Source organism: Crocodylus siamensis, chromosome 12 (assembly GCF_052110815.1).
Source record: "Crocodylus siamensis isolate JL-2025a chromosome 12, ASM5211081v1, whole genome shotgun sequence".
NCBI lineage: Eukaryota > Metazoa > Chordata > Crocodylia > Crocodylidae > Crocodylus > Crocodylus siamensis.
The window spans coordinates 42,940,475-42,965,996 of record NC_143406.1 but is presented as its reverse complement, the minus strand read 5'-3'; the positions used below and the strand labels follow the sequence as shown (position 1 = coordinate 42,965,996).

Genomic DNA, 25,522 nt, shown 5'->3' with positions numbered 1-25,522 from the left:
TCTTATTTCATGTTAATGCTTCCTGTCCTATAATTTGTGTCTCCCTCATTTTGTATCTTTCTTCTACATTGTGCTGATATTGAGGCAATAGACAGCTGGTGGGATTCTGCTTAGAACGGTTGGTGGCAGTGTCCATCTAATGTATCTGAAACAGAACACAGCTACCTTCAGTCCAAGCCATTCAGCAGAGCTATGACTCTTAGAGAAATACCCTGAGGCATGAAGCAAGACTGCAGCAAGAATAATTGATACCCCTTGTGGCCCTTCCATCCAAAGTTTCCAAAATGCTGTGCTGTCTATAGTGAACAAAACCTGCGTGGTGATGTAGGTATGCAAACCTTTCCTCGTTTTTAGATGGGAACACTGAGGCACAAAACAATGAAGGTCCAAAAGTTTAAAAGCAGACCATGGATTTGGGTGTGCAAATTTAGACACCCGTGTGGACGAAACTTTCAAATGTGCCTGCCCAGACATTGGCATCTAAATCCATTTTTATGCATCTAAGTAAAAGGTCTGGTTGTGTTACCACTGCATGCCCAGAGCCCCAACAGAAAGCAGTGGGAGGAGTGAGGGCTCAACAGCTTTGCAAACCAGCCCCTTGTTAGCTAAAATTCATCACCCAGAACTTAGAGGCCACTTTTGAAAACTTAGCCCTCAGTGCCTTGCTAAAAGCCATAAAGAACTGGTGGCAGATCCAGGAACAAAAAACAAGCTCACCTGGTTTCTTAAGCAAATAATGATTTCCCTATTGCATTTTGCACTCTGCTTTTCATTTTAAAAAAAGAAACAGCACAAAAATCCCTCTATTTTGGTTCGGTAGCACTCTGCGCGCTGCATTTATCCATGCAGAAAAGCACCGTTCTGCCCTTGCTGTTGTTAATTTTGGTAGTAGGCACCGTATAGACGCAGGGGGAGAGGCAGCTGCAGTTGCCCCTTGTAATCTAGACATATACAAAGAAAGAGAATGAGGTACAACGTGTGCTCAGTGCTCACAGTAATTATAGGCACACAACCTGCTATTTCCAGCTTTAAAATGTTATCATTTATATGTAACAGTTTCTATTGTATAAATATTATTTATATTAACGCTCACACAGCTGTTTCTATATTATCATACGGTTAAGGGCAGCGTTTTCTGTGTTGCGGTTTCTTTTTGAATACCACCAGCCTGCGAACATCTGCAAACAAAATGCGGAAGTCCGAGGGACCCAGATAATTCACCGCTTCCAAAATAAACTTCCTCCTCTTCATCACGAGGACAACATCCTGTGCGTTTCTATTTCTCATAAAGGAACAACCAAATGATCCACAGAGACAGCTGAACCCTGTGCTAACTTCGCTGTCTAAAGTACGGCGCTCGGGTTCTGCTTGGCTCAGTCCTGATACGTTGGCAGGAATCCGGAGCAAGGTAATGGAAGCGCTTGCAAGGCACTGGCAGGATTGATTTCTGTACCATCACAGCGAGTCTCCTCTTGGCACTGCCAATCCTGACTAGTACTCTGGCAGTGGGAGCCTCTTCACATCAGTGTGTTGGCAGTGCTGGCTTGACAGCTGAATAACAACTCATCCGTCCAGAGGCCTGTTCCCGCGCTGTTCTTGGAGTCGCAACGAGAAGCTCGCTGCCTGGCCTGCCTCTGGAATTCCACCTAACGAAGAGACCCCAGGTTTCAAAGCTAAACTTGCTTAGCGGATGTTGTTGGAATAATAATAAACTCCGAGTGTTTTATCTGTGCCAAAATGAAGCTTTAGATCTGACCTGGTGATGAGCATTTTATGGAACCCTGGTTCTGAAGCCTGGAGGGGTTTTTTTTTTATCCTTGATCAGTGGAGAGAGTCGCCAGCATATGAAAATACGGAGGCTGAGTGAAAATAGAGCAGAGCTTTAACTGCGAGGTGTTTTCTTCAGTCAAAAAATATAGCAAAAAATAGGAAACATGTAGAAAGAGTGGTTTATGTGCAACAGCCAGGAGAAGGGTGCTCCCTGAGAGAGAGGAAGGGAGAAGAAGGGAGCAGAATGTTTCTTTTCATGTAAAAGGGGACTGTTTCTTTCTTCTGCATCCACAGAAACCTTTGAAATAGTCGGGACTAGCTGGTGGTTATTATTGGATTAAATCCTACAGCTAAAGGATGTCTTGTATACTAAGCACTAAAAGCCACTGGTAGGGAAGCCATTCTTTAACTGCTGCGATAATTCTTATTTCTTTTAGCCCAAGCAATTGTTCAAGTCAGTCCGAGTTTGTGACTTCACACTTGCAATTCATGACTGACACCACAGTCATACCATGGCACATCACAACCTCTGAATGTGTTGGGTTACAGCTCCACATGTGCTGGGATCATAAACTAGATAGTGCCCAAAAAGATCAGATAGAGGAAATGGCTGCACATTTCAGAGCTATTTAAATCTGTCATTCTTAATTTTTTTTTAAGTGAAAACAGCCTATCTGCAGAAGTGTCAGAGGAAGGAAGGATAGAGGCAAGGCATAATGTGCTTCAGGCAAGCAGAAAGTATGTGCGCTGCGGGGAATATCTATTTAAAACCCTTCATGGCTAATGCAATATATGTATTAGTTTCCTACTGGATTTCCTTGCCCTCATCTGTTTCCAGACCACTGCACCAAGCTTCCAACCTCTCAGTAGCATTTAATTCCCTCTGCAGCATTACACTAAATTAAATAGATGTGAAATCACTGGCAGGGTGCTGCCATCATATCTACTGTAAACATCTGGAGCACCTCTGGAAAAGACAACTGAGTTACTCTTGGCTTCTGTTGCTATGAAAGGATGTGGCAGAAGAGTCCTGCAGAGTCCACGCCCTCAGTAGCTAAAAGGAAAGGAGTGCTGCGCTCCTCAGGAGTCGTCTCACCACCACACTAAGCAGCAATACGGTTAAGTTTGGAAAGAATTGGATACTGTTTGTGATGTGGGATTGCAAGGCGGGAGGTATGAAGAAGGAAGCAAACGGAGAGTTCTTTCAGCTTCTGCAATGGCAATGCCAGACCGCTCTGCTTGGATTTTTAATAGCCTGTATATACCTCATAATCTTTGGCTGATAGGAACTTTAAGCTTCTAGACGTGGGTCTGCTTGATAGAGGCATTTTTAATGTCATGAAAAATGTATCTGTGGTGAAAGTTGCAGTAATAAGTGAACTCTTCTCTGAATCATTTCTTGGAGAAATCCTTTACTGAGATCCCAAAGGAGTCCTGGCAAAGGATTTAATGGCTTCTGGGTCAAGAGAGCTGGCTTAAAGAATTTGTGCTTTGTTGTGAACTCCAAAAAAGAGTTTGCTGCGCTTTCAGAGGTGCAGCTGTGAATATTGTGGTAACCTCCCCAAAAAGCAGGGATCTGTGGAGTTATTTTTGTAGACACAGAAGGCCAGGCCTGCATGGGTACGAGGGGGGCTACCAATTCTTATATACTAAAGGGCTTAGTCCATCTGTCTGTCCGTCTGTAATGCTCTCAGAGCACACTGATTGGTTAGTGAAACAACCAATTAGAGTGTGGAGCGCCGCCATGATGGAGGGAACGGAGTGGGGCGGCGAGGCCAGCGCTACTGGCTTTGCCCCCCTGCCCTGTCCCTGCTGTCATGGCAGTGCTCTGCCGCCTCCAAGGAGCAGGGCCGGGGGTGGGGGGGATCGAGGCCAGTGGCACTGGTGGTGGCAGCAGTGCAGGGTGGTAGTGGAGGAGGATGGTGAGGCAAGCTTCCCCCCGCCACTCCTGGGAGGTGGTGGCATGGGGTGATGGATGGTGGTGCTCTGTCCCTGCCCACCCCTGCCCCCCCCCAGTCGTTCTTGATGGGCAGTTGGCTAGTAGTGACATATTGTGCCAACGTTGTGATATTTTGTGCCAAGCTTTGGTTCACATTTGCTCCACCCTTGCAAGGAAAAAGGCCAGAAACTTACATTTAAGTGACTGAAAGCTAAGAATCTCTTAGACCAGGGGTCAGCAACCCCCAGCATGTGTGCCATGCATGGCACGCAAGGCCATTTTGCTCGGCACACCACCGCCAGCCCGGGATCCAAGCAGCTGCTGCAGGCCACGGAGCCCAGGCTGCTCCTAGCAGGCGGCTGGGAGGCTGCAAGCCCTGCTGGGAGCAGACTGGGCTCCGTGGGCCGGCCGCAGCCGGGAGGCTGCACACAGCTGCTCTGCGCTCCGGCATGTTGGCACTTCAGCACCTTCCGAGGTAGACATTGCGGGGTTTTTTGGCACTCCGGCCAAAAAATATTGCCCACCCCGTCTTAGACCTTGTTTTTCAGTGGCATGTTTTTCGAATAACTAGATTTTGGAGGATAAACTACCTTGAATTCATGCACAAGTTCTTGTCAAATTATCTGGTGCCTGAGCCTCATTAATGAATCTGGTTTTGACGTGAAACAGCTCTTTTAGCTGGAGTAAGCTTTTTGTGGAAACATCTGTATTTTAAATTAACTATTTCACTTCTAGCAGTCCTCCCACTGCTGTCCACACTGCGTATTTTCATTGCTATCTGCCTGTCTGTACACCTGTGCATTATCTTGACAAGAATTCACCTATTCCTTTAAATGCTGAAACTCTGCTACACATATCCCTTCGAAATTCTGGCTTGTGCGAGTTCACACATGCAAAGCCACATATCTGCAATTACACCCATATCCTGTGGATAATCTCACCAGAAAGTCTTGGACTTGCTCACCTTCTGAGGACAAGAGCCCATGCAGGCTCCTCTGAACAGCAGTCGGTGGGAAGCCAAGATCTTCAAGCAAACAACAGAGCAAAGGATGACTCCCGCTCTGCTACAAAGGGAAGGGATTATGGGAGTGCTAGGAACAAAAATGGACCGTTAGGAATGCTCTCCTAACCTGCACAAACTATAAAGAGCCGGACCCAGATCTTTTGTGAGAGGCAACCACCGGACTTCAGTATGGGTTTGTGGACAGTTTGGGGAGGAGGGCCTAGACTGGCACCACAGCAACCACAAAAAGCACCAGCGAGCAGCGTGGCACATGCTTTTGCTACTTAATCTGCAATTAAAATAGAAAAACGTCTGAAAAAGCCTTCCCTTGCAGACAAGGCCTTGCGTTTCCACCTCCCCCAAATTAGGACCTCACAAATTAGACCTAACTGGTTCAACCCAGCGACTTCCAGCATTAGCCGGGCAGCTTTGAGATTCCTGAAGCTGCAGAGGGGAGAAATAGTACACTGAAGAGTACTCTTACGGCTGAAGAGAAACAGTATATTGCTTTTTAACTAGTTAGTTACTGATTAACAGATCACATTATGAAGTGTACTTTTGTTCTCAGGGAGTCAGAACAGCACACGGGTGCGTTCCTTCAAAATTTACCTAAAGGAAATCTGAATAAAAGCCTGGGATCTTTATATCCCATAGGATTTCAAGCCTCAAAAGGCCCTTTGGGGAGTTATTACAGCAATGCCTTTCACCTTTACAATTCCATCCAAAAACCTCCTTGAGCTGAACACCCCGGAGGGAGCTGATTCAGCCTTTCTTTTCCATGTCTGACAGTTTTGTGGTGTGGGTCACATCACTGAATCTTGCAGTGCTCCCCAATCCCCATCTGTAAAATGAGGGTGTTCCCTTTCTTTCAGGTTTTCTCCATCTTGTCCATTGTGACTGCAAGCTCCTTAAGGCAGGGACTGTTTCTTACTATGCATATGTATCGGTCCAGTGTAACGTGGCCAAGGTCTCGGTCGTGGTCTCTTGTCATTACTGTAATATCAGCAAATAGGGGCACTGTTCACATAGTCCTAGTGAGAGGTGGAGTCCACCCAGCAACACAGTGGATAAGACGCGAAGACAAAGCTTAGAGCAGGGGTCAGCACCGTGCCAAAAACACCTGCAATCTCGTGTTAGCCTGCCGGGGTGGACGACAGGGGCGCCACAAGGGGACTGATTCTTCTTGTGGCCGTGCAGCCCTGGCCCCTTTTGTGCTGTCTACCCCGAGGTGCACCGAGGTGTACGTGCCAAGCAAAATGCCTTCATGTGCCACACTCTGGCACCCATGCCAGGAGTTGCCTCCCCCTGGCTTAGAGTTTATTATAGAAATGTAACATTTGGAGTGCCAGAGCTCCTTAAGCGGTGTCTGGGAAGATGCTTTGTTGTTTGCTGATGTGCTTCAATACGTGCTTTCCCACCTTCTTGCCTGCCCTATATGTAACCTTCTCAGATGAGCTGGCCACAAAGCAGGAGTTGGCAGGAAACTGCTTAGCAACAGCTAAAAGATCAGATGACAACATTTACTTGAGTCGAGAACATTTCCAGTCTCTGAGGGTATAACGTACGCGGACCCACCCAACCATACAGACAGGCGTCTGTACACACACAGCTACTTACATGCATGCTCTGCCTGATGCACACACAGCCACATCAAGCAGGTGTGAACAGTAAGTTCTTTGCACATGCACATAGCTAACCTTGGCATCCAGTTGCAGTCACTGCCAGATGCACCTTTGTTGCTTGCATGCAGGGATGAAGGGAAGACAAGCCAAGGTGGGAGAGTGAAAGCCCCACAAAACTTTGGCTACTGCATGTCTTTGTGCTGAGCACTGCAGGTTCAAGTCCCTTCCTTCCACTGTGCTGCATCTGTCTCCACTGCACCATGCGGCACACTAACCATTTTTAAAGAGGGATTCTACGGGCCGTCACAGAGTTAACTGGGCAGCTGAATCATCACTCACAAGTAATATGCAATAGTTCATAGAGTCTAGATAGCACCTCTCAAAGCTGTCACTTTTCAGATGAGCTGCGGACAGGTTGCACTTCAGCACAAACAATTTTGAATATAGGGCAAACTCAGCTTTCCTGAGAGGTGCTTCCAAGTTCATCCTGTGTGACAGGGCAGCTCAAAATGCTAAGCAGAATGGAAACCCTCCTGAGCCAGTTTGCCTGGTATTTATTTGCTGATTTGTTTCCCTTGCTAAGGAGGAGAGCTAGAGATGGACGACTGCCTGGAGACGCTGAAAGATGAGGAGGAAGCCTTGTGGGAGAACGTTGAGTGCAATCGGCACATGCTAAGCCGGTACATCAATCCGGCGAAGCTGACCCCATACCTACGTCAGTGCAAAGTGATCGACGAACAAGATGAAGACGAAGTGCTCAACTCGCACATGCTGCTCTCCAAAATTAGTCGAGCAGGTAACTGTCTCCCAAGCAGCCAGGTTTGCACGCTGCATCACTTGTACTGGACCTGACGGGAAGCCTGCATCAAACTGCAGTTTATCAAGGGCCCCCTGTCAGAGGTGCCCTTTAAATTAGAGTCTTGGGAAAATCTGGCATTGCTGCAGATGACGAGCTGTTTAGCAATGGTAACTATTGCCAAGCTAGTGTTGTGCAGATTGGTATGCTACGGTACACTTCAGTTATGACAGACAGCAGCCACTGGGATGGGGGTCCCCACATATCTCTATCAATGGAGCTCACTGCTGGCCCAAAGCCTTCTTTTGAACTGAGCTCTCTTGCCACTTAACAGTGCGAGGTCTACCATCCTGGCAGGACAGGACACTAAAAGCTTCAGTAAATAGCACTGTCTCTCTAAGGCTGGGTTGCAAATGCTGCCTTCCCCTTCCTCCAGTCCTTCAAGGTAACAGCCAACACCAGCACCGAGAACACATTGCTTAGCTTCATGAGACTATCTGAGCTTAGTGTCCCCGAACTACGAATAGTTTTCCGTAGCACATGGTGTAGCTGGGACAGCTAAATCTATAACAGGGTCAACCTCAAAGGTACAATGCTTGAATATCTTGTTTTCAGGGTTTCCATGTTCTCTTCTCATTGTATTATTTTTGGATAGGCCGACTCTTGGACATTCTGCACACAAAGGGCCAAAGGGGCTACGTGGTTTTCTTAGAGAGCCTTGAATTTTACTACCCTGAACTCTACAAACTGGTGACGGGGAAAGAGCCTACACGGAGATTTTCCACTATTGTTGGTGAGTAGAATCAGTCCCAGGAGAAATTAATTTAAGGAAGATGTGAAATAAGAATGATTATTTTCATCATGAGGAGCGTTAATGATGGTCAGTATGGTGGTAGCCCTCTGCAAGACCAAATGGGAGATTCCCAGCCTCTCACTTACTGTTTTGATAGGGCTGGAAACGGCTAAGCAGTTTGGTGAAAGAAACACCCCTGACTGAGTAAGCCTGAAGTGCCCTAGCTGGAATTGTTGCATTAGGAGGTGCCTCCAAAAAACCCCTAAAGCCCGCAAAGATTTGTATTGCATGTGCATAATATTTGCATGTCTGCTAATGAGTGCCACTACATGCATATGCATACTCCATACACGTGTAAGTTTGCTCGAGTCTGCACCGTTTCTAAAGTACTCCAGTGAAGCATGCTGGAGCTTTGGAGCTGATGGGCTGTTTGATACTTTTCAGTGGAGGAGGGACATGAGGGCCTCACACATTTCTTAATGAATGAGATCATTAAGCTGCAGCAACAAGTGAAGGCAAAGGATGTGCAACGCTGTGAACTCTTGGCTAAATCTCGCCAGTTGGAGGATGAGAGGAAGCAGCTGAAATTGAACAAGATAGAGCTGCTGACGTTCCAGGAGCGGTACAACAAGATGAAGGAGGAGAGGAACAACTACAACGATGAGCTGATTAAGGTGAAGGATGAGAACTACAACCTGGCCATGAGATATGCCCAGCTGAGTGAAGAGAAGAACATGGCAGTAATGAGGAGCCGGGACCTCCAGTTAGAGGTGAGAGAAACACTCGGGACTGACTTGGTTTGAATGCTTGGATGGAGGGTAGGCAGTGGTCATTGACTTAATGAACTCTTTTATGACAGTAGAGAGTGTGGCACTCTCACTTGCTTTGCTTATCCAAGTGATTAGAGGTTCATAGCTTAATTAAATGCCTGTGCTAGTATTGCGTGTTAGTAAAAGATACAGAGTTGTGATGGGTGGTACTTATTGCCCTGTGAAGCGATAAGTGATATTTCATTTCTTAGCATCAATAATATTTTGGGGCAGATAGTCAAGTTCATGGCCACTATCATTTCTTGGCGGATTATTCAAGGGCTCCAGCATACCAGGTTGGCACTGTATTGGGTTGTTCAGGATATTGAAAGGAACTGCTCCAAGAGTACGAAGGCTACATCATGGATCTGCTCTTACCCAGGGTGGAGGTTGTTTTAGCAGCACATCTACTGGAGACTTGGTATACTTTGAATTATGTTCTCTCTTTTCTCTCTTCCCTTTTCAATGGTTCGGGGGTGCCCCAGATTGACCAGCTAAAGCATCGATTGAATAAGGTAGAGGAGGAATGCAAGCTGGAAAGGAACCAGTCACTGAAGCTGAAGAATGACATTGAAAACCGACCGAAAAAGGAACAGGTTCTGGAACTGGAGCGGGAGAATGAGATGATGAAGACTAAAATCCAGGAGTTACAATCTATTATTCAAGTAAGCGAGATGAGAGATTATGTCCCACGTATTACTATATTACTACTTTCTACTGCAAAAACCAATTGCCACTCCAATTATGCTGATTGGAAATATAGGAGCAAGCTCTATCCCCAAAACTACAAAGCCTGAAAAAATGGAAAGGTCATATAGCTTCCAGCTTTCTCCAGATAACTTCTTAGAAAAGTATGGACCCAAGATAGAGTTATAAAGAAGACATTTCTAACTCAAGAAATAACAAAAAATCAAAATACAGATGCAGGACTCCACCTCACATGGGCCAAAGGGGCTTCTTTGAGGTGCTGAGCATTAACTCCATTAAAACCAATGGGGAACATCCTGGCCCCTCGCAGTCCACCACAGCAAAGCCATCTTAGTCAGCTGGATTCCCCTGCAATAGGGTCTCCACTGTCAGTTCTGTACCACTGTCCACTCCTGGTATAAGGGGACTGGATGAAGAAAGGAGGCATAGCAGATTTATTTTTGCACTCAGGAATTCACCAGCAAATGGAACGGCCCCTAGCAGGGCTGCTGCGACTTGCACTGGGGGCTATGCAGCCCTTGCTAGCTCCAGACTTGTAACAGTGAGGGACACAAAGGTGGCGGTATACAGCCACTTTTAACCCCATCCGCAGGAGATAACCTGAGGATCTATATCCAGGAACTCAGCCTCTTGCAGGAAAAGACTTGTGCTCTTTTAGAATGATACTTTTTAAAGATTGTCAGCATATCCTTATTCCGCACGATAGCTGTAGTCTCTGGCAGCGCCTAACAAACCGTTCTTAGTTCTGTGCAAGGTCCACCTCCAAACTCGGTATAGTACCTTGAGACTTAGAATAACCTGAATAAGCAAAGACTCATATTATTTGGAAAAATAACATGATGATTATGACAACATCCAGAGAAATAAATGAAATAATTACCTGAAAAAGGAACAACTCCCCCTCCCCCCACAGAAGAAACACAACATCCATTTTAGAGCTACTTTTAGAGTTAACCAAAATATCATGAGGCTGTCCATCCTAATCTAAGAATTTTTTTAAATAAAAGTCCATTTTCTTGTTTTCATTTTTCTCCCTTTGACTTCTGCTTTTTGTGGCTATTTTTGGATGGTAATTTATTTCTATGGGAACTCCCATAGCAAGCTTGTTAAATTCGGTTCCTAAAGAAGAAAGTTTCTGGACATCCTTGGAAATGAAGTATTAGTTCTAAGCAGTGATTCCAGTGACTCTAGGCATGTTTAATATTCATTGTGCATAGCCCCAAAAAGTCTGTGCATGGCTTAAAAATTCCTCTGCATGTTTTCTTGGGCCTTGCTCCTTGGCAAAGGGTGAGCTCTATGCTCAGCACAGGCTGATTAATAGAGAGAGGTTTTGAATGCAGAGTCTGGAATGAAAGATTGTCACTGCATCCAAAATGTTTCAAATTATATTCAGTACAATAAAAACAATCCTTTTTTGGTTCTGCTTCAAAACATTAACAAACATTCATCTCTCCTCCTGCTTTCTCATTGCAATTCCATTCTCATTTTCTGTCTTCTCTTCTTGCCTGTTTCTTTTTTTCTCTGTACCCCTCTGCTTCTCTCTTTCTTTTTCTCCCTTCCTCTCCCTCTAAACCATCTCCATTCTCCTCTCAGGCTGACAAACGTAGCTTGCCAGATTCAGACAAAGCCATTCTGGATATACTGGAGCATGACCGTAAGGAGGCTCTAGAAGACCGCCATGAGCTAGTCAACAAGATCTTTAATCTCCAAGAGGAAATCCGTCAGGTAGAGGATCTGAGAGACAAGGTGAGAGACAGACAGAAGGAATGAGATCAGACCACGTGCTTGTCCATGAAGAACCTCTCATGACTGTCCAGTGGGGCTTCATTATATTTGTGGGTGGCTACAGATGCTGGTACAGTAGAAATCCAGTAGGAGTTTGGGTCTGTCCTTTATTTCCCATCCTGAACTGTACGTCTGGTTCTGTTTAGGACAAAGCAGAACCAGATGGTACAAAGTCTTCATACCAATTCATTTTCACATGGCATTCAGTGCTGCAGAGTAAATTACAGTAAGACCCCAACACCATCCAGCAGTCTGAGCTTTCTCACCACGGTGCTTTTCAGTAGCCAGACGGTCTCATGTGTCCGTCTTTGTGTAACCAAATGTACAGATGAGTGGGCTCACAGTGGTGAACAGGAATCCTCTCCTGGTAGGCAGAGATTGATTGCTTTGAGGTGCTGCATTTATTGATAGGCCTGTGTCATTTGTAGTACCTCGAGGAGAAAGAAGACCTGGAATTAAAGTGCTCGACACTGGGGAAAGACTGTGAAATGTATAAGCACCGCATGAACACTGTAATGATTCAACTAGAAGAAGTGGAAAAGGAGCGTGACCAGGTATCTGACATTTAAGGCTGGGAAAAGTAACAATGAAAAATGGATGTTTTCTTTTTCCGCTTCTATTGAGAATCATGGGTATCTGAACCCAAAGAGTCATTATGTTTGTTACATGTAGTAATTTGCATTAGAAGGCAAAAGCTTACAGTTACTACAGACTCGTGGTATTTGCTGTGCTCCACTTATCTAAGAGTCTAAGCATATTATAATTCTTCTAATACCACTGGGTGGCATCTCCAGGCTGACTTTTTAGCAACAGCCACTGTATTTAGTGTCAAAGGTTTTAGCTTGCTATTAGTATAATAGTATATTGCCAGCAACTATATATTAGTATAAGAGGACATGGCCACCAACCAAGAAGGAGCTGAAATTCTGCCACCACCATCACCATTATTAATTATATTGCTATGCTATACAGAGGTCCCAGAATTTGTGTCCGTTTGTGTACAAACATGTAGGAAGAGGGTAGTGCCTGTCCTGAAGTCCTTCTCCAGCAATTAAAAACGAGAATCTGTGTGCCACGGGTGTCTAAGGCAGTGCTTTTGCCCCACTGTAGGCCTTCCGATCCCGCGATGAGGCTCAGACCCAGTACTCTCAGTGCCTGATTGAAAAAGATAAGTACAGGAAGCAGATCCGGGAGCTGGAGGAGAGGAACGATGAACTCCGGATCGAGGTGGTCCGCAAAGAGGCTTGCATCGTTAATCTGGAATGCAAACTCCGCCGACTCTCTAAAGACAACAACTGCCATGATCAGGTAGGGCCAGGGAAGCCTCCTTTCCCTTCAAGGCTCTTCAGGGGAAGCATAGCATTAAGGGGCGAGTTTTATTTCTATTCCGTTTGTAAACTGCGCTAGCCAGAAAAAAAATAAGTTCTGTTGAACGGGAACCTCACTTCAGTGTTATAAAAACTCTCTGGGGCCAATGGGAGGAAGCCAGCTGAGCTGCTCGCTCGGATTCTCAAAGACTTGATATTTCACTTCTGTTGGGTCTTGACATTAGATGGATGAGAAGGAGCTGCAAAGGTCTGGAGTGCTCAGACGCTGGGGAAAACACTCCAGAGAGCCGGCCTGAGGGAGAATGGCACCCTGGGCGAACTTGTTTTTCAGCACCCCTTCCCCCCCACCCCCAAGCCTCCCCTCAAGTCAGTGGTGCTGCTGCAGGCAGAGGCAGGTGGGCAGGGCACAGGGCACAGTCTGGTGGGGAGGTGGAGCGGCATGGTGCAGTGGGTAAGCACCGCTGCTGCCACCCTGACTGCCCAGTCCATCTCCTCCTGAGCAGTGGCTGGAGGCAGGAGGTGGGCTGGGCTGGGCTGGGCATTGTTCTTCCTGCCTGGAATGGGGATCATCCAAGGTGGGGCAGGGGGAGGGCACTGCCGTGAGTGTGGGCTGCTCGTGTGTGTGTGTGATACCCCTCTGACCACAGTGCCCTGGGCTATCGCCCACATCACCCATCCAAACAACTCCTTCTGAGGAGCTTGCCCTACTGACCAGTGTTTAAGGACAGCAGAAATCCCCGTGAATCACAGTCTTGATTTCTAGTATAAGACTGGAACCACATCCCACCTGGTCAGTAGGCAGCAACCCTGTTGAGCAGTGGGTATGTGACTTTATAGGCCTGCCGCCTCAACTGCTCTGCACTTTGGCCAGAAAATAACGGGAGGCCGCTAGCAGTTGCAGTAAGTTGCTTTCAGTGGCAAATCGTCACTAAAGCCTGTTTCACTTTTCACTCTAGAGTTTACCGAGGAATCTACCAATTACCATTATTTCCCAAACCTTTGGAGCTCATGCCCCCAAAACTAATGGTCAGGAAGCAGATGACTCCTCCACCTCTGAAGAGTCTCCAGAAGATAACAAGTTCTTCCTCCCCGATCAGTCTCGGTTGAAGCGAAGGATGAACCTGAAGGGAATCCAGGTATGTGTGCGGATGAGGCTAGGACTGCGTTTCAGGGGCTCTTGCTTGTGCTGGAAGACCCGGCCCACCAAGCAGTTCTGCCTTTGAGCCTTCTGCAATAACAAGGCACAGCCTTGTATGTGACAGGAAGACTTAAAATCTTACCCTCTGGGGATTTGTACCCTAGAAATTGTGGAGGAGACGCAGTCGGGCTGCACTGGGTATTTGCCATCCCCTTTCTCCTTCCCCCATGCTCGTAGTACTTTGCTGCTCATCTACATTCCTGCTGTGTCTTCAATAAAATGGTTCTTTGCCTTCTTAACAGTAGCAAAAATAAAAAGAGTAAGTCTTCAAAATTGGTGTAATGCCCTAAGTCCAACACACATGAAATGGCTGATTGGAAAATGCAGCTCTGATGAAAACGCTCACGTTGGCTGGAAGGAGTAATAGAAAGAAATGGACACTATCTAGAGCAAAATTAACTACCTAATTTAGAATTAAATTATGTCCTTCTCCTTAAGAATAAGGAGAAGCATGACTCAGGTCTTTGACTTCCCTGACTGACTGCATCTGCTGCTTCATTCATGAACTGTAAAAGCTTGCTATCTAAGATTCACGCATGATATATGAACGGCTATTTTTCCATATCCATATTTGAATTCCCTGTGCCCTTCCTAACCTTTCTGAGGCTTGGCTGCTGTTATTGCCAAAAGCAACAGAGCTGCATTTTTACACTGTACCTGGTGAAGGGGACGCCTGTTGTATTAGCAGTCGCCTAAGATCAGTCCCAAGGGCCCCCCTTGTCTTTTTGTTCTCTCTTCAGAAAGTAGAAACTGCAATGCATTGGGGCCAGATACATAAAGGTATTCAGGCAGTTAACTCCCACTGAAAAATCTGGGACTTGGTGTTAAATGACTCTCCTCCCTGCCTCTCTAGATGAGAGGTTGCAGCATGACGATGGAAAAGGGAGAAAGTGTTTGTTTTACAGTGAATGTGACATATGTCCGGAGTTCAATTTGATTTCTGTCCTTTTTCTTTCAGCTACCGAGAGCTAAATCCCCTGTCGGTATGAACAAAGCATCAGATTTTCAAGGTCAGAGAGAGCACCAGTGTCCCTATTCCCTTTCTGTCAGTGTGTCTCATCCACTCCATCTGCTACCAATTGTTCTAACAAACATGCCAACAAGGCAAACTCTTAACTACATCTGAGATGCTTAAATAACATATTTTCACTTACGTTAAACAATGTTAAGCGTAATTGGAAAGGGATGGGAGCTCTTTCTGATCTCCCTTTCCGACCCTGGGTCACACTGCAGAGCCATATCATGTCCTATAAGTTGTCTAAGCTTTCCAGCTACTTTACTTAACTTTTATCTTTAATCACAGTTTTAAGCCAAAATTAGCCCTCTATTCAAAATCATCATACTCTGCTTCTATTTCTAGATATGGAGGGAATATTTAGGAGTTGAAAGGTAAATCACCTATTCAGTCCCCCTTCTTTTGGCAAGAGGAAGTTCAGTTTTAACTCTAATCCAGTGCTACAATGTATCTTTTGAGATTCATTAGCTGGCTGTAGTCTCACCAAATTACTGTGCGTGTGTATTCCACACTGCCTGCATTTATCTAACAAATACCATTCCCAAAGATCAACAGTCTAAGCAAGGAACATGTGCATTTCTTGTGGTGTGCTGGCATCCTACTCAGTATGGCACAAAGTATAGTGGAAGACATGGTCACTGATCCATGGAGCTCACATGTTAAGCAGACAGCCATTAGGATTCAGACACAAAATATGTGAGATAAGCAGAGAGACTGATCACTGTCCTTGTAGCAGAAGACCAGATCCAGCTGACTTAATTAATATTAATATCAATAAAGCAGTATTTCTTCAACTGAGGGATTAATATTCATATACCTAATGGAAAAAATGTGTTTTTAAAGAGGAGGTTGAATAAGAGAAAGTAGGCGAGGCTCTCTCCAGAGGTTTGTGCAGTCTTGTTTCTGGTTATTCAGTGGGGAGGAAAGGGTGTTGGATTGGAAGACAAAAGGGAGAGTGAATTCCTCCCTGAATCCTCCATCTAGTAGGACAGTACAGTGAGCAAACAGGAGAGCAGCCAGAATGGTTGGATAATTCTCAGCATTGCTGGAAACGTGTGGAAGAGTTCATCAGAAGCAGATCTAAAGTCAGTATTTCTGGTGTCTGTCTCCTGTGCCATCCCCCTCTTTGTTTCTCTCTGTCATGTGTAAGCGCAGCAATCAGAGGACAGGATGAAGATGGGGCTGATGCCAGCAACAGCCGCACCGACACCAGTTCCTCCAACCCTGTCTCCATCAATAACTCGGTCAGCAGCTGTGAAGTCGGCAAAATTGTAAGGAGCCTTCAGTTGCCCCTTGCCTGTCTGTGACCTTTCCCCATAATGTGGTTCACAGCTTTCACAACCAAGTGCCAGCTCTGCACTAGCAGCCCAGCTGCGATCAAATTCAAGGCCCCGTCAGCAGCTCCCTAATCCTTTTACAAGCCTTTTATTAGAACCATGTTATTAACCTTTTCCAAAATCACATAATTGGCTTATGTTTATTTAAAGATATTTCAACAGGGCTTTACAGGTTATTTACGGCCCCTCGCCGTCTCTTCTACCCATTTAACACTTAGTGGTGAGAAGAGGAAGTGGTCCTTGAAAACTGCTTTGGAATTGATTTTAGTGAAACATTGACAATTCTGTTGGAGTTTCCCATGCCCTTCGTGTCTGTAAGCAACGGCGGGTCAGAGAAGGGGTGTAGCTAGCAGCTGGAAATTTTTGCACACACCAGCCAATCCATTTCTCCCCCGCCTGCAGATTCCCCATAATCTCCCAAGGTAGATTTGTGATATGCACATCGTGAGCACTGCCACAGCAGGTGCAGGTAAATAGAGGCGCATGATCTTGCAGAGTGTTAATAAAGGACCTGATGAAGAACAAAACATCTTGCCGGAGCACAGTAAGAAATGCTGCTCCCAGAAAATTAAGAGAGTCCCTTGGACCCTGTGCCACTCATGATAAACTCCGCTGCTTTTATAGGATTATCCTAGGGAATATTAGTTTGATATATTGATGAATTACACTATTTTGATTGCAATGCATTTAAGACTTCAGTGTCTCAACTGGAGTTACTACTTTGTTTATTTATAGCAAGTAAACCTGCCTCCTTCCCCCTTGTTCTCTTTGCCCTTGCATATGTATCTACAATGCGACATGCATCCCACATTTTTCAAGCTTAAAGGGAAAACTCTGCAGTGAAATAACCACACACATTGTGGTGTCAAACCACATCATTGCCCCATTCAGCGCATACAAAGTTAAAACATCAGACTATGGCGACGTATGCTCATTTACACAAGGCTCTCTGCGCACCCAATGCTATTGCTCTAGTCTCCGCTGTGCTTTTCCATGTACTGTAAAGATCTCTACAAGCAAGCCACCACAGCAAAACTCTTATGCTTCTTGAAATAAGAAATGGAAACTAGACTTTGCTAAAACCAGATTTTTTTTTTCCCTTTTTGAAAAAAGCAAACCCTAAGAAATCGCAATTACAGTATCATGTCCACCACTCCCGAACCACCTGGAAATGACTCAATAGTCCGACGCTACAAAGAAGATGCTCCGCATAGCAGGTGGGTAACTACTTGGAAATAGTGTCGTAACTAGAGGTGAACTGTGCCTTAGATCCTGTTTGGTCTCTCAAGTGGAGCCTATCCCTTAGGTATCAGGCCTGACTTCTGGTATCTCACACAGACTGGAGCCATGTCCACTCCCAGACTGGATCTCTAGGTCCTAGCCCTGGTTCAGCCATGTTGATGACAAAGGTCCAAGTCAGCTTGATATTTATAAGACTTTGCTTTTGGGCGCATGTAATAGCATAAGGTTTCTTCACACACAACCTTATTTACTAATTTTTCCAAACTATCAAGGCATAGAGCAATGGGTAAAAATAATTGAAACCAAACATAGTTGCTGTTGCCCTCAGCCCAGCTAACCCCATCTCTAGCAGGGTAAAATGGACTGACTTAGGATCCACTTTAACCCCAAACTATATCTGCGAGAAGTGCAAGCCATTCTAGTTTGTCTGGAGCCAAATTGAGCCAATAAAGGGCTTTTCCATTGTCTCATCCAGGTCTTTTTTCTGCATCTGACCTGGCTGCTTGTCTGGCTTGGTTCCTTTACTAACTTCTTTTAATCTAATTTCATAGCTAGTAACGCATCAGAACCAAACATGCAGCTGTCTGCACCGGTTTTATAACAAATTATGCAGAGATGTCCTTCACATCTGTTCAGTTGCTGTGCTGTTTAAGACAAGGCCCTTGACATGAGTTCTTGTTATATTATAGCATGCAACCTATTACTGTTGTTGCTACAAATATTGCTTATTTGTTAGGAAGAGTTAAAAATAGTAATTAAAGTTACACAGTGGACATTTTAATAAAGAGGGAAGGAAATGTTGTTCCACTTAGTGTTAGCTGGCTTATTGTCTAGACAGCATTTCACTATTTTTTAAAAATCTGTTGCTCAATACATTTTTTTGGCTATTTTAGTATATATATGCTCTGAAAGGGACAAGATGTATGACACGGCTTTGTTCATGTAGCTGTAGTTACCTTAACTTTCACATTTCCTGACTCTCGCTTGTTTTACAAAGAAAAACTGGGAAGAATGAGAACTACAAATGCTTGGGTGCTGTTAGTACTAACTATGGCAGCAGCGATGTTTTGAAATTCTCGCCTCTGAAACAGGTTTCTGCATGGTCAGGCTAAGCGCAGAGCAGCACATCTGTTTACAGAGCATTGGCTGCATCTCATAATGTGAAAAAGAGAGTAGGGTAGGCGACATTTCTCAAAAGCAGTCGCTGCCTTGGAAGGCCTCCCTTTTCAGGTGCCTTAACTGGAAGCACTTAGCACTTGCTTTTCAGAGGAGCCGATTCGTTACTATTTGGAAGCTGAGGATGCTCAGCACATAGGACAATCAAACCTAAAACACAGGGCTAGCCTCATGGGTGGGCGATGTGGGCGACCACCCAGGGTGCCATGGTCAGGGGGGTGCCTAACACACGCACACATACACGTGAGCAGCCCACGCTCACGGCAGCATGTTCTCCTCCAGCACCGCCCCACGCCAGGCAGGAGGAGTGGTGCCCAGCCCAGCCTGCCTTCCACCTCCAGCCGCTGCTCAGGAGGACCCTGGCCAGGCATGTGCGGGCAGGGTGGCACCTGTTCTAGTCCGCCTGCCTCGCTCCCAAACAGCAGCAGCAGGGCTTGACTGCGGGGAAGCAAGTCTCCTGATCCAGCCCAGCAGCTCCCCCAGGGCTTTATTTCTGAAACTTTCACTAATACTACTACATACTTAAACCCAAAGAAATGCCGCCAAAATGTAAGTTTGCCCAGGGAGCCATTCTTCTTAAGGCTGGACCTGCTAAAACTGGGTGCCAGGCAACTGTTTATCAGTGGCCCCCCTGAGCAGCGGCAGCTTTTGGAAATGTGTCTGTCCAATTTTTTAACGAGCACTTACATCTTTCAGAATATTGCAGGCTGCGGTAAAAGCGGTAAAGATGTCTTAAAACGGTAATAGCATCCAAACACTCACCCCCATGGCAGTCCCCTGTTTCATACATTCAGGTGCTGGGGGTTTTGGAAGGACCACGCTGTGTGTATACTGCATTGAAATATTTGCAATCTCCTTCACACAAATTGTTCCAGCAGCAGCTCTGTTTCTGTCTGACAAGAGCAGAAGATGCATGGTGTCTAGCAGGATAGGGATATGGCCTCATTTAGCTGAGTTAAAAATCCCTGAAGTCACATCTCACTGGAGCATGCTCAGTACTGATTTCTCAGTAGCTTACAACTTTATAATTAGCCTGCCAAATTTTTTTGAACTTGTTCATGGAGGTACTCCAAACTAATCACTATTTACATGCCAAGTTTCAGGTTTTACACTTCAGCTGTTTTTTATTTATTTGTGTGAAAGAGAAGTGAGGCTAATTTATTACAGCAGGAAAACTTGGCTTTTTCCATGGTGTCTTGCATAATATAAGAAATAACTGAATTGATTCTCCTCACACTTTCTGCAAAAATTCACCCCTCACTTGGGACCAGAGATTTAAAAAAAAACCCATGTGAGCCAGAAAGGAGAACTTTAGAAAGGGTTGAATGGGTAAAGGCAGGGAATTATTTAAATCAGTTTGCATATGTGCCATACTGAATCCCTTCTAGGTGACTGCCCCGTTAGAGAATGCCATTGGCTGGATGCTTCATTTCTCCTTTGGGTCTAAATTTCATGATGAGGAACTTGCTAATCCATATGTTGGTTCTTTGCGGTCACTGGCATTTTCTTGAAGATGCTATTTACTAGGTGGATCAGAATCTGGCCCTTAATGTTTTTCTAACATAGATGTCAGGTAGCCCTGGGATGAATATGGACTATGGACCTGGTGCCCACTCCCACTCCAACTGAAATGAAAGGATTAATCTGACTGATTGCAATGGCATTGAATTCGAAGCAGACAGAGAAGAATGGTCCATACCTAGCTTTGTTCACCTTGACATTCCTCCGATTTCACCAGGCATTCTGCCGTGTCAAGGACACCTCAAAAATGCTGTTTCATTACTTTAAGTATACTTGAAAATCATAACCAAAGTAAAACATTTCTCCGTTGCTGTACCTCAAGTGCTTTCTTTGCATTCACTATTCCCATCAGTGACACACTGTGACATTTTGGACCCATTGAGGGATAAAGAACATGGCAGTAGAAAGCAGGTATTGTGCAGGCATCATATCAAAATGCTCAGCAGAAGTCAGATCAACCATTTCAGGACACCAGAGACTACAACTTCCCTGCATTTCCCATCAGAACCTCCATTACTTCTCTTTTGTTAACACTTCCTCCTTCTGAAACTTTTTGCTGCTTCTCATGCTTCCTTCCCCTGTATAACCCCCTCCAGAAGTTTCCCATGCAACCTTCCTGCTTCTTCCCTGTGCCCACATCTCAACAGTGCTCCTTCTCTAGAGACTGTCAGGATCTGTTGAAAAGGAAAAGTCTCATTCTCTCTTGCTCTGTTTTTTTTAACTCTAGCCTTGTTGAAGAGGACAATGACAGCTTTAGCTGTGATACTTTGGAGCTAGATGGTAAGTGAGAAATACCATTTATGCAGCTTTATGTATCATGATCCTGGTCCTCTAATTCACCAACCATATAGACTGCCCACCAGACCCTGTTATCACACACCGGGTGGATGGGAAGAAGGATAATGATATGCATTGGCTTTCTTTTAATACAGGCAAAGTTAGGGCAGAAGAGTGGCACCGGACATTCACCCATTTCCATTAACACAGGCAGAGCCAATAAGGAGTAGAAGGACTTCTACCCTTCGCCCACTGAAATACAAAAAGCAAAGACCAGATCCATTGTTTCATTCATAGGAAGGCCATTTGCTGGGGTCCTCTAAATTCAGGGAATGCAGGGATCAGAAGAGAGAGGAATGAAATGTTGAAAAGGAAATAAATGGCCTTTTCCCTTTACATGGTGTAGGAGCTCATCTAATCCAAGCCTTCCATAGCAGGTGTCACAATCAGTTGTGCTGGAGGTACGGCTTTGGCAGAGGTCGCAGCCTTTCCCTGAAGGAGTTATAGGGGATGGTGAATGGAGTCACACTTTGTTTCAATAAACTAAGCGTGGAACTGGGAACCAGGAATTCCTAATTTCTCATGCTGGCTCTGACCCAGAACAGGTGTATGATTTTGTGCAATTTGCTGAACCACTCTGTATCCCACTTTATTTCTGTGTAGAAAGGGGATAATGATGCTTCCCTTACAGGCCTGTTGCAAATTTTAATTAATGTATATACAATGTTTCTTGCAAGAAACTTGCAGTCCAGCATTCTTTCACTATTTTTGCAGGCTCCGATTATTTATGGCAAAAACATTTCTGTAAGGCTGCTAATTTACAAGGTGCTTTGCAAACATAAATGCATGCTCTGTCCTGAAGATTTACACAAATTTACAGTTGCCCACAAAAATCTCAAGTCAGCACTTCAGAAGAGGAATGATGAAAAAAACCCCAACATAGTGAGGAGTTATTCTTTGAAGAAGCAAATTCAGAGGGAGATTATACTGGGTAGGGTAGAGGGACTGTGTGTGCATGGCTCATACGCACTGAATGGGCAGAAAGCATCAATGGAGCCAACAGTGACCAGATAAACTTAGAGGGAGCAGGATTTTTACTGCTACCTCTGGGGCCAGTGGCCACTAATCCTACACCAGATCAAAAGAATGCCTTGACCCTGGACTTGGACTTGGCCTCGGCTAAGCTGGTCACCCCATCCATGACTGCATTTTATTTTGTGTCCCTTTTCAGATGACGGTCATGACAGATACTCGCACGGCGCTCCCTCAGTGCACTCCTCCTCCTCTTCGCACCAGTCTGAGGGCATGGAAGCCTATGACCTTGAGCATGTCAGCTCCATCTTTAGGAAGTTCTCTCTGGAGAGGTACTTAAGGGGCCACTGATTTAACTGCTTACGGCTGACCTAGGGTTGGAAAGGATCCTGAGGTAGAGTTGTCACCTTGTAATCTCTGCTTGGCCAGATGTGATAGTGTGGCAGAAATGTTAGAAGGCAAGTTATTGTCTGGCGGGTACTTCATAGTATACTGAACTTTGCTTTCTTACATTCATGTGTTCCAGTGCAGCAGCTCACCATAGGATTTTTGGACCGTTTTCTGTTTTACAAAGCAAGTATTTGATTGCTTCCTCAGAACGGTGCCTATCCCGTAACCTTCAGAAGAGACAACTGTATATGAAGAGAGTAGCTTCATCCTAGGAAGCTTGTTATCTCACTCCTGCTGGTTACTAGATGTTGTGCTGTTGTACATCTGAGGTTACTCAGTCATGTGTCAGCGCTTAATGGTGTCCAGATACTGTTTTCAAATGTAACTTATGAATTAAAATGAAGATTTCTCTTAAAAGCTTTAAAATATAATATTTGATAACCATAGAAAGCGTGGTTATATCCCCTTCCCCATTTATCTTGCATGAAGCATTCCTATTTTTAGACCCAAGCTAGTTCAGGAAAGATGAGGCCAGCATTGTCTAAGCCATTTATTTCTTTTGTGAACCCAGACCTTTCCGTCCCTCTGTCACATCTGTTGGTCGCATTAGGAACTCTTGCCACACTGTCCAGCGAATCACACTGAATGGAGACAGCCTCAACTCTGAAATCACTTTGCTCGGGGGCAATGACAAAGGAAGCTTTATCAGCTTTGTCAAGATGGGATCCCTAGCAGAGAAAGCAGGCCTCCGGGAGGGATACCAGCTGCTTCTGGTGAGTACTAAATAAACAGCCATGTGCATGTATGCGCATGTGTGTGCATGCATGCCACAGAGAAGAAAAAGAGAACTCAAGAGCTCATTGCAGTAGTCTCTTGTAGTCTCTTATTTCTTCTTTTGCTCCTATGTTAATGAGAAAACCCAGGTATCTTCTGCAGCCAGGACTCCTACCTCTTTGGCTCTGCTAGTGACTCCTTCTGAGAGAGACTGGAAGTGTGCTATTTGTGCATTTCCAACCCACCTGCACATTAAATGGTGCAGTGACTCTTGATGGAAGAGACTGGGACTAAAATAGCTGTCCCTTCCCATTCTTTAGAGTGACGTCCCTTTGAAGAGGCTAGGACTAGAGTGGCTGTGAGCTTTTCTGGCAGCTGGTGTCCTTACAGTATTATGCCCAATAGCAACTCCTGCCTGGAGAGACTGTCACTCCAGTAGCTCTGTGCTTTGCTCAGCACTGCTGCCCTTGCACCATTCCCTAGAGTGACTCCTGCTGTGACTAGATATGCTATGAGTTTTCTCCCACCATCAACCTTCCTACATCCTTATTTATTGCTACTTTTGCTGGGAAAAGATAGTGAGAGAGTGGCTGTCAGCTTCTCCTTAAACTAGCCTTCTACACCATTCCCTGTAATGGTCCCTGCGGAAGAAACATGGATTGTCACTGAGCTCCAGGTCCATCAACTTCTAGTATGTCTAGCAGAAGAGAAAACAATTCAGAGATAAATAATAAAAATGTAATATTTGTATGCTGGTAGCAAAAAATAACTTGTTTTAATTTCGAAAGAGAGTCCATAGTTTATCGGGTGGTATAACTGCCACACATGGAGCGCACAACAGAGAATTCTTTCTTTTTTATCTAGCTGGAGGGCTGCATCAAAGGGGAAAATCAGAGTGTTCCCTTGGACACCTGCACCAAGGAAGAAGTTCATTGGACAATTCAGAGGTGTAGTGGCCCAGTAACACTCCAATATAAACCAAATCATGAAGGTAAGGCCTGACGTTTGGCTTTGCAAGGATTCTAGTACAAAGGAAGTTCTTTGTTGGGCCTGAATCTGAAGCAACTACACTGGCATCTGTAACGTTACTTATATTTACACCAGTGGAACTGAGATCAGAAATAACCCCTACATTTGTCGTTGGAACCATCTGAAGTGCTTACTGGGTGGATCATTAGAGACAGTATTTACAACATGTCAAATTATTTTTGCACACTATTTCCTATCATGGAACGTGGCGTGCTGGTTTTTTTTTAATTTTTACAGAGCTGAAATCCAATTTGTACGTAGGAGTTCGTCTTGTTTATTAGCTCTGCAGATACATCTTATCTTTAACAGCTGGAGTTCACTCATGGTGAATGGACTTTCATTTAGTGATCAGGACTTGTAGTGATAATTTGGTGGTATGGATAAAAAATTACATCCCAAAAGCCACTTTTACTGGTTCAGGGATATTTTCCCCTTCTTTCTACTTGTCAGGAAAATTCACGCAGGAGGTGATTTTTTTTCTTTGATGTTTTAAAAAATAGATAAGAATATCACAATTTTTTTCAAGCACCACTTGGCTGCGCATAAAGTGTACTACAAATTGTGGGAGTGCCAATTAGAGCTAATGAGAAAATAAATAACCCCCTATTAAAATAACCTGGCAGAACTCATGCTGTATCTGCAGGATGAAACTTTTGCTTTCTGCCTCTGTCTTGGTTAGGAAGTTTATTGTTTTATGGATCATTTGTATGTAACGATCAAAACTGAGGTTGCCTCGGTGTAAAATTCCCCTGGCAGTCTCTGACGCGCGGTGTGAACTGTTCCCAGAGGAGTGTCCTGTCACTCTCTTTAAGACTCCAGACTTGTAGCCGTGCCACAATCATTCCAAGTAGCAATCTAGCAGGGCCAGCGTCTCTCACGTCAGTATAAACTAGAACGTAAGCGCCGCAAGCATCTTCCCTCAAGAGTGCCCACTCCTCGAATGCTAAGAGTACCGCAGCGGGCAGCTCTCGGCCCCCCGCTGTGTATACTTATCTCTCTCCGTTGTTGCCACAGGGTACCGGAAACTGTTGTCAGAGCTGGAAGAAGGGCTGATCACATCAGGGGATTCATTTTACATCCGCCTGAATCTGAACATCTCGAGCCAGCTGGACTGCTGCTCCTTGTCGGTGAAGTGTGATGAAATCGTGCATATTCTTGACACAATGTACCAGGGGAAGTGCGAGTGGCTGTGTGCCAGAGTTGATCCTTTCACTGACCGGGATCTGGAAACAGGGACCATTCCCAGCTACAGCAGGTGAGCACAATTTAGGCTGAAGCAAAAAAACAGCTGTAACTATGAGCAGTCGCCATCTGAACTGTTTAAAGCCTCTCCTCTCTTCACATCTCAAAACTGGTGGAGCTGCACAGTGAGCCGTAGGGCTTTGAGGGGAGACCCCCCAATGGTGCCGAAAGGAGGCTGGGGTATTTCTTGCAAAGTAGAAAGATATACAGTGAAGACTCACTTTTCCTTAACGGCA

At 45.1% G+C, this 25,522-nt stretch overlaps 1 protein-coding gene across 3 annotated transcripts in view; it reads left to right on the top strand.

Moving 5' to 3' along the window:
• Positions 1–25,522, top strand: part of CARD11 (caspase recruitment domain family member 11) — a 63,069-nt gene that overhangs the window by 27,212 nt on the left and 10,335 nt on the right. For 2 of the 3 annotated variants that reach the window (XM_090024073.1, XM_090024074.1), the window contains exons 2-17: positions 6,918–7,130; positions 7,786–7,923; positions 8,368–8,693; positions 9,218–9,397; positions 11,034–11,186; positions 11,654–11,779; positions 12,336–12,533; positions 13,510–13,689; positions 14,710–14,761; positions 15,922–16,037; positions 17,217–17,320; positions 20,770–20,822; positions 22,051–22,183; positions 22,813–23,014; positions 23,880–24,006; positions 25,059–25,299. In XM_090024073.1, coding sequence (XP_089880199.1) covers positions 6,918–7,130; positions 7,786–7,923; positions 8,368–8,693; positions 9,218–9,397; positions 11,034–11,186; positions 11,654–11,779; positions 12,336–12,533; positions 13,510–13,689; positions 14,710–14,761; positions 15,922–16,037; positions 17,217–17,320; positions 20,770–20,822; positions 22,051–22,183; positions 22,813–23,014; positions 23,880–24,006; positions 25,059–25,299 — 2,542 coding nt within the window. The remainder of the gene's footprint in view (positions 1–6,917; positions 7,131–7,785; positions 7,924–8,367; positions 8,694–9,217; positions 9,398–11,033; positions 11,187–11,653; positions 11,780–12,335; positions 12,534–13,509; positions 13,690–14,709; positions 14,762–15,921; positions 16,038–17,216; positions 17,321–20,769; positions 20,823–22,050; positions 22,184–22,812; positions 23,015–23,879; positions 24,007–25,058; positions 25,300–25,522) is intronic. The other variant, XM_090024075.1, reaches the window with a different exon arrangement.